The sequence below is a fragment of the Nicotiana attenuata genome, chromosome 6, assembly GCF_001879085.1.
Source record: "Nicotiana attenuata strain UT chromosome 6, NIATTr2, whole genome shotgun sequence".
In the NCBI taxonomy this organism is placed as follows: domain Eukaryota; kingdom Viridiplantae; phylum Streptophyta; class Magnoliopsida; order Solanales; family Solanaceae; genus Nicotiana; species Nicotiana attenuata.
In genome coordinates this window covers 42,724,302-42,733,404 of record NC_031994.1, presented here as the reverse complement: position 1 = coordinate 42,733,404, position 9,103 = coordinate 42,724,302, and the positions used below count along the sequence as shown (strand labels likewise).

The 9,103-nt window shown below is 47.3% G+C and overlaps 1 protein-coding gene across 1 annotated transcript; it reads left to right on the top strand.

Annotated features, from left to right (window-relative positions):
• On the top strand, positions 3,411–3,830 carry LOC109228252 (RNA-directed DNA polymerase homolog; the record flags this gene model as incomplete). Its single annotated transcript, XM_019393409.1, has 1 exon — positions 3,411–3,830. A coding segment is annotated over exon 1 (420 nt), but the record flags the coding sequence as incomplete, so codon positions are not given.

Here is a 9,103-nt window from a genome sequence, read left to right as displayed (position 1 = left end):
TGATTGGGTGAGGAAGAGTGTTAAAGCACGAAGAGTGATGCAGTGCACTGTTTGTTTATGGTAAGGAAAGAGTGTAAAGCACGAAGGATGATGCCGTGCATTGTTGCTTATTATGAGAAAGAGTGTTAAAGCACGAAAGGTGATGCCGTGCTGCACGATGTACCATTCCGTGCCGATTCTATTGATATATGTGAGGAATGAGAGTAAAAGCACGAAGGGTGATGTCGTGCACATGTTATTGCTTGGTGAGGACGAGTGTAAAAGCACGAAGGGTGATGCCGTGCACTGGTTGAATTCTGTTTCATTACGTACTATTGAGTTGTGCTGTATTCCTTTATCACTAGACGACTCTTATTTGGAATTTATTTTACTCCCCACAGCATGTTCCCCTCCCATATTGTTTATCTGTTTGTATTTCGATTCCGCTGTATATATATATATATATATATATATATATATATTTGAAATTGCACAGGTTTATGTGGTAGTCCGGTCTAGCCTCGTCACTACTTCGCCGGGGTTAGGCTAGACACTTACCAGCACATGGGGTCGGTTGTGCTGATGCTACACTCTGTGCATTTTTGCACAGGTCCAGGTTTCGAGCAGCAGCAGCAGCTTTAGTTCAGGAGCATATCTTCCAACCCGGAGAGACCCGAGGTATCCTTGCAGGCGTCCGCAGGCCCGGCGTCTCCCTTCTTTCCTTACATTAGACTGTCATCTCTTTGTATTTGGGATAAACAGATTTATGTTTCTTTTAGACCTTGTACTTAGTATTCCTTAGATGTTCGTGACTGTGTGACTCCAGATCCGGGGTAGAGATTATGTTGGAATTCATTATCTTGCTTAGCTATTTAAATTTAAGACTTCCGCTTATTATTGTTGATTTTCATTGTTTTTATATTATTGTTGAAGGATTGTTTATTAAAGGAGAAGATCTAAATTTGGCTTGCCTAGGTTCTACGAGTAGGCGCCATCACGACTCCCGAGGGTGGGAAATCCGGGTCGTGACAAGTTGGTATCAGAGCACTAGGTTACATAGGTCTCACAACTCACGGACAAACTTGGTAGAGTCCGAGGGATCGGTACGGAGACGTCTGTATTTATCCCCCAGAGGCTACAGAGTTAGGAAAAGTTTCACATTTGTTCTTTCTAGTCGTGCGGTTCTGTTTCTCAATGCTAATTGGATTTCCACTCTGTTCTTTCGCAGATGGCGAGAACACGCGCTTCTTCATCTACCGATCAGCAGTCCGAGCCCCAGGCAGCTCCCGCTAGGGGCAGAGGGCGAGGGCGAGGCCGCGCTAGAGGCCGAGGTAGGGGCAGAGCTCAGCCCCAAGCAGCAGCACCAGCGGCGGAGCCTCAGGTTGACTTCGAGGAGGAGGTTTCAGCCCCAGCCGCAGCAGTTCCGGTAGGCCCAGCTCAGGTCCCAGAGGGGTTTATTGCTACCCCAATTCTTCAGGACGCTTTGGTCCGGTTGGTGGGCCTCATGGAGAGTGTCGCCCGAGCAGGATTGCTTCCTGTAGCACCAGCCACTTCTCAGGCTGGAGGAGGAGCCCAGACTCCTGCTACACGTACTCCGGAGCAGGTAGCTCCCCAGGGTCAGATTCCAGTGGTTCAGCCAGCTATGGCAGTTCAGCCGGGGGTAGTTGCTCAGACCGGCAACGGAGCGGCTATGTCCACAGATGCTTTATGGAGGCTGGATAGGTTCACCAAGCTCTTCACTACTACATTCAGCGGTGCTTCTTCTGAGGACCCACAGGATTTCTTATATAGCTGCCACGAGGTTCTTCGGAACATAGGCATTGTTGAGTCCAATGGAGTTTATTTGCATATCGGAGGCAGTTCGAGCGCCTCCAGCAGGGTTCTATGACGGTCTCTTAGTATGAGACCCGGTTTATTGATCTAGCTCGCCATGATCTTGTCATACTTCCCACCGAGAGAGAGAGAGGGTGAGGAGGTTTATTGATGGTTTGATTCAGCCGATTCGTCTCCAGATGGCTAGGGAGACTGGTAGTGAGATCAACTTTCAGGAGGCGGCCAATGTGGCCCGCTGAGTTGAGATGGTTCTGTCATAGGGGAGTGGTCAGGGGGGAGACAAGAGAGCCCGTCATTCCGGCAGATTCAGTGGTACCTCATCTGGAGGTAGAGATTCATATGGTAGAGGCCATCCTCCTAGGCCCTTTCAGTCGGCCCTTCAGGTTTCTCACGGTACATCATGTGGCTGTGGTTCTCAGGCATACTATTCCGATCAGCAACCACTCAGTGCACCGCCAGCTCCTATCAGCACACCGCCACTTTAGAGTTTCCGCGGTGGCCATTCAGGTCGACAGGGACAGCAGACTCAGCAGCTGAGGGCTTGTTACACTTGTGGTGACACGGGTCATATTGCCAGATTTTTCCCTCGAGCACCGAGCAGTTCTCCGCGCCAGGATTCTCGTGCCATGGTCCAGGCACCAGGTGCTCCACAGCCAGCCCAGCCAGCTAGAGGCGAGGGTAGAAGTACTAGAGGTGGAGGTAGAGGTCATAGAGGTGGAGCCCAGGCCGCCAGGGGTGGAGGCCAGCTACTAGCAGATCGACCTAGGGACACGGTTCAGGGTGGTGGGGCCCAGCCCCGTTATTATGCTCTTCAGGCCAGGCCCGAGGCTGAGGCTTCAGATGCAGTCATCACAGGTACGGTTCTGGTTTGTGACCGAGATGCTTCGGTACTATTTGATCCAGGGTCTACGTATTCTTATGTTTCATCTTATTTCGCACCATGCTTGGTCATGCCTAGTGATGCATTGGGTGTTCCTGTATATGTGTCTACACCGGTGGGGGACTCTATCGTAGTCGACCGAGTCCATCGTTCGTGTGCTGTAGTGATTGGGGGTCTGGAGACCCGTGTAGACTTGTTGCTCTTAGATATGGTTGACTTCGATATCATATTGGGTATGGATTGGCTATCGCCCTATCACGCTATCTTGGATTGCCATGCCAAGACTGTGACCTTAGCATTGCCGGGGATGCCTCGTTTATAGTGGAGAGGTACTCCATGTTATTCTACCCGCAGCGTCATTTCGTACGTGAAGGGTCGACGTATGGTCGAGAAGGGGTGTCTGGCCTATTTGGCCTATGTTCGTGATTCCAGTGCTGAGGTTCCTCCTATAGATTCTGTGCCTATTGTTCGGGAGTTCCCAGATGTTTTCCCTTCAGACCTGCCGGGTATGCCACCCGACAAGGACATTGATTTCTGTATTGATTTGGCTCCGGGCACCCAGCCCATTTCTATTCCGCCATATCGTATGGCCCTGCCAGAGCTGAAGGAGTTAAAGGACTAGTTGCAGGATTTGCTTGAGAAGGGTTTCATTAGACCCAGTGTCTCTCCATGGGGTACGCCGGTGTTATTTGTCAAAAAGAAGGATGGGTCAATTAGAATGTGTATTGATTACCGGCAATTGAACAAGGTAACGATTAAGAATAAGTATCCACTGTCAAGGATTGATGATTTGTTCGACCAGCTTCAGGGTGCCAGGGTATTCTCCAAGATTGACTTGCGATCTGGCTACCATCAGTTGAGGATTAGGGCATCCGATATCCCTAAGATAGCCTTCCGTACTCAGTATGGGCATTATGAGTTCTTGGTCATGTCATTTGGGTTGACCAATGCCCCTGCGGCATTTATGGAGTTGATGAACCGAGTGTTCAAGCCATATTTGGACATGTTCGTGATAGTCTTTATTGATGATATTTTGGTGTACTCCCGCAGCCAGGAGGAGCACGAGCAGCACCTTAGAGTGGTTCTTCAGACTTTGAGGGATAGTCAGTTATACGCCAAGTTCTCCAAGTGTGAGTTCTGGCTGAGTTCAGTTGCATTCCTGGGTCGCGTGGTATCAGCAGAGGGTATTCAGGTGGATCCAAAGAAGATTGAGGCAGTCAAGAACAGGCCTAGACCAGCATCAGCTACAGAGATTCGGAGTTTCTTGGGGTTGGCAGTCTACTACAGACGGTTCGTGGAGGGAATTTCATCTATTGCAGCCCCGATGACCAGATTGACCCAGAAGGGTGCCCAGTTCAGATGGTCGGATGAGTGTGAGGCGAGCTTTTAGAAGCTCAGGACAGCTCTGACTACGGCACTGGTGTTGGTTTTGCCCACAGGTTCAGGGCCCTATACTGTTTATTGTGATGCTTCCCATGTTGGGCTTGGAGCAGTGTTGATGTAGGATGGCAAGGTCATTGCCTATGCTTCGAGGCAGTTGAAGATTCATGAGAAGAACTATCCAGTGCATGATTTGGAGTTGGCAGCCATAGTTCACGCCTTGAAGATTTGGAGGCACTATTTATATGGAGTGGCCTGTGAGGTGTTCACTGATCATAAGAGGCTTCAGTACTTGTTCAAGCAAAAGGAGTTGAATTTGAGGCAGAGGAGGTGGTTGGAGTTATTGAAAGATTATGATGTCACCATTTTATATCATCCGGGGAAGGCCAATGTGGTGGCCGATGCTTTGAGTAGGAAGTCAGCCAGTATGGGCAGTCTTGCTTATATTCCGGTCAGTCAGAGGCCGCTTGCTTTGGATGTTCAGGCCTTGGCCAATCGATTTGTGAGGTTGGATATTTCTGAGCCTAGCCGAGTATTAGCTTGCACGGTCACTCGTTCTTCATTATTGGAGCGTATCCGCGATCGGCAGTTTGATGATCCCCATTTGTGTATCCTTAGAGACACGGTGCAGCGAGGAGGTGCCAAGTAGGTTACCTTAGATGCGGATGGAGTTTTGAGATTGCAGGGGCGAGTTTGTGTGCCTAATGTGGATGGGCTTCGAGAGTTGATCTTAGAGGAGGCCCATAGTTCCCGGTACTCTATTCATCCGGGCGCCACGAAGATGTATCAGGATTTGCGGCAACATTATTGGTGGCGTAGAATGAAGAAGGATATCGTAGCATATGTGGCTCGTTGTTTGAATTGTCAGCAGGTTAAGTACGAGCATCAGAGGCCTGGTGGTGTATTTCAGAGGATTGAGCTTCCCGAGTGGAAGTGGGAGAGGATCACTATGGACTTCGTTACCGGAATTCCATTGACTCGGAAGAAGTTCGATGCAGTTTGGGTCATTATGGATAGGCTGACCAAGTCAGCACATTTCATTCCAGTGGCAGTCTCCTATTCATCCGAGAGATTAGCTGAGATTTACATCCGGGAGATTGTTCGCCTTCATGGTGTGCCGGCATCTATCATTTCGGATCGGGGTACGCAGTTTACCTCGCGCTTCTGGAGAGCAGTTCAGCGAGAGTTGGGCACACGGGTCGAGTTGAGCACAGCATTCCATCCCCAGACGGACGGTCAGTCCGAGCGAACTTTCAGATTTTGGAGGATATGTTCCGAGCTTGTGTTATTGACTTTGGAGGTTCATGGGATCAGTTCTTGCCTCTAGCGGAGTTTGCCTACAATAACAGCTACCAGTCGAGCATCCAGATGGCTCCTTATGAGGCTTTATATGGTAGGCGGTGTCGGTCTCTGATTGGATGGTTCGAGCCGGGAGAGGCTCGGTTGATAGGTACAGATTTAGTTCAGGAGGCCTTGGACAAGGTCAAGATCATTCAGGACAGACTTCGTTCAGCTCAGTCTAGGCAAAAGAGTTATGCAGATCGTAAGGTTCGAGATGTAGCTTTCATGGTTGGTGAGCGGGTATTGCTCCGGGTGTCGCCTATGAAGGGCGTGATGAGATTTGGGAAGAAGGGCAAGCTTAGCCCTAGGTACATTGGTCCGTTTGAGGTTCTTGATCGAGTGGGAGAGGTGGCTTATAGACTTGCATTGCCACCTAGCTTATCAGCCGTGCATCCAGTTTTCCATGTGTCCATGCTTCGGAGGTATCACGATGATCCTACCCATGTGTTAGACTTCAGCACTGTCCGGTTGGACAAGTACTTGTCCTACGAGGAGGAGCCGGTAGCTATTCTAGACCGACAGGTCCGTCAGCTGAGATCCAGGAGTTTTCTTTCTGTTCGTGTTTAGTGGAGAGGTCAGCCCCCTGAGGCATCGACCTGGGAGTCCGAGTCTGATATGCGGAGCCGTTATCCCCATCTTTTCCCCGACTCAGGTACTTCTTTCTTTTGTCCGTTCGAGGACGAACGGTTGTTTTAGAGGTGGAGAATGTGACGACCCAAAGGGTCATCACCTGTTTTCTTACTCATCCCGTGCTTCCGATGCCTCGAAAACCTCATTTAGGGTTGCCTCGATTTGCGTGCGCAGTCCGGGCGCGTAGCGGGAAAGCTTAAATATGAATTCTGTGTGAAAAATGATGAAATTTGGTATTAATATGATTAAAGTTGACTTTGGTCAACATTTTGGGTAAATGGACCCGTACCCGGGATTTGACGGTCCCGGAGGGTCCGTAGGAAAATATGGGACTCGGGCATATGCCCGGAGTCGAATTCCGAGGTCTAGAGCCCGAGTAATGAATTTTTCTGTGAAATTATTTTTCTGAAATTACTAAGGAAATTGGAAATAAAATTTGATTAAAAGACTGTGGTATCGGGCTCGTATTTTGGTTCCGACGCCCGGAACAAGTCTTATATATGGTTTAAGCGCTTTCTGTAAAGTTTGGTTGAAATCGGACGTCGTTTGACGTGTTTCGGACCTAAAATGGAAAATTTATGTTTTATGAAATTTTGGAAGAATTCATGAGTTTTGAGGCTTGATTCGATGTATATGATGTTATTTTGGCGATTTGATCGCACGAATAAGTCCGCAGGATGTTTTTGAGGTTGTGTGCACGATTGGTTTGGAGCCCCGAGGGCTCGGGTGAGTTTGGATAGGTGTCGGAGTGCATTTTTGAACTTGGAAGAAATCTGGTATCTCAGTTCTGCAGGCTTCGCATTTGCGAAGCCAGCATTCGCAAATGCGAACTCGCAATTGCGAGCTTCTCATCGCAAATGCGAAGATGGGCCCTGGGCAGCTTGATCGCAAATGCGGCCTTTTCCTTCGCAAATGCGGATGCCCGGTTTTCGCANTAGTTTTGGTGTTTTGAGAGTGGAACTAAGTTTGAATGATCATATGTGACGTGTTAGTATGTTCGTATGCGGTCCCGAGGAGCTCGGGTGAGTTTCGGATAGGTTTGGGCTGCGTTGTGCTCGTTTTTCTTATGCTTCGACGTCGTTACTTCAAGCATAAATGATATCATATTGAACAATGAGCTCCGATTACTGTTTTGAATGAAGCATTAGATCTGTATCGTAATTACGGACCCGTAGCAAAAAGAATCGTCGAATTTGGACATCGTATGAGGATTTTATGGCCATTTTACCAAGGTTGCCCAGATTTTCAGGTTAATGACGAAATTGTCCCTGACGGCGTATTAAAAACTTGCACTATTTGCAAATCTTAAAACCTACATATCTCCTTCATTATAAGGTCAAACTGAGTGATTCAAAAGCCTAAATTCATTAGAATTTCACAAGGAATCCATTGGGAGCAGTAAACCGCATGATTAGTATACCTATAATGAGCAGGTCGAGTTTTCTTCCAATTTTTGAACGGGAAGAAGCTTCTGAGGCGATTTTTAAGAGAGAAAATCAGTGGGTATCACAGAGGTAAGTGATTTGATTATTAAAACTCATTTATGGGTGATTATAGACCATAATCCCAGCCTTTAATTCATGAAAAACAGTAGAAAAATAGGATTTTAGGGCCTGAGATTATGAGACCTTTAGGGGTCGATTTGAGGGGTCAAACGGACTCCGATTTTTGTGTTCTTTATATGTACGGAATCGGGAGAAGATGAAGAACACTTTTCTGTAAAAAATTTTGAGTTTCGAGAAGTGGGCTCGGGGCTCGAGTTTTGTCAATTTCGGGATTATTGATGTTTTTCGATTATTTTCGATTGGGTATTGATCCTATAGCATAATGTGACGTATTCGTTGTGGTTTTGGTCAGATTCGACGCGCGAGGAGGTCGATTTGAGAGGCAAGGGCATAGCGAGCTAGGATTTTGGCCGGCTTGAGGTTAGTAATAGATGTAAATGTTGTGTTGAGGGTTTGAAACCCCGAATTTGCACATTGTAGTGCTATGTTGAGGTGACTTGAACGCCGGATAACGGGCGTGGGGTAGAGCACCATCGGGGATCGTGACTTGGTCCGTCCCGCTTAATAAAATTACTACCTAATTGATTGAAGCTTAGTAAGATCCTTATAAAAATGGATTAATTGTCATAATTTGGCCTCGTGCCAACTGATTGAATCCTTCAGGGATCTTTTTTACTGGTTTCTTACCATATTTTCAGACAATTGACTCAGTCCTAGTATTTAGTACTGTTTTGCAAACTCAGCCACTTTTTCTCAAAACTTGGAACTTAAATAATATTTCTAATGAAGTTTGGGCTGAATATTTCTATATTATTGTGCCCGAGGGGCTTATATGATTCTGGACTGAGTATTGGATCGGGTTGCGCGCCGCAGAGGCTTAGGGCCTAATGGATGCCACGAGATGGCTTGATATTGCGCTTGGGCCGTAAGGGGCCCCTCCCGGAGTCTGCACACCCCCAGTGAGCGCCGTCGACGATAAATAAATGGAGCGGGCTGCACGCCGCAGCGGGTACTAGAGAGTACCGTACTATTTGTTGCATGTCTTAATTGATTGTCATTCATTTACTTATCTGTTGCAGCATCATTGTTTTCATTGCTTTATTGAGTTGACATTATCTGGATTAAACTGCTGTAATTATAGCTTACATTGTGCCTATCCAGGATTTCTTACTCTCAACCCTTATTTATGTGACGACCCAAAGGGTCATCACTTGTTTTCTTACTCATCCCGTGCTTCTGAGGCATCGAAAACCTCATTTAAGGTTGCCTCGATTTGCGTGCGCGTAGCCGAAAAGCTTAAATATGAATTATGTGTGAAAAATGCTGAATTTTGATATTAATATGAATATATTTGACTTCGGTCAACATTTTTGGTAAACGGACCCGGACCCGTGATTTGACGGTCCCGGAGGGTCCGTAGAAAAATATGGGACTCGGGCATATGCCCGGAGTCGAATTCCGAGGTCTAGAGCCCGAGAAATGAATTTTTCTGTGAAATTATTTTTCTGAAATTATTAAGGAAATTAGAAATGGGAATTGATTAAAAGATTGTGGT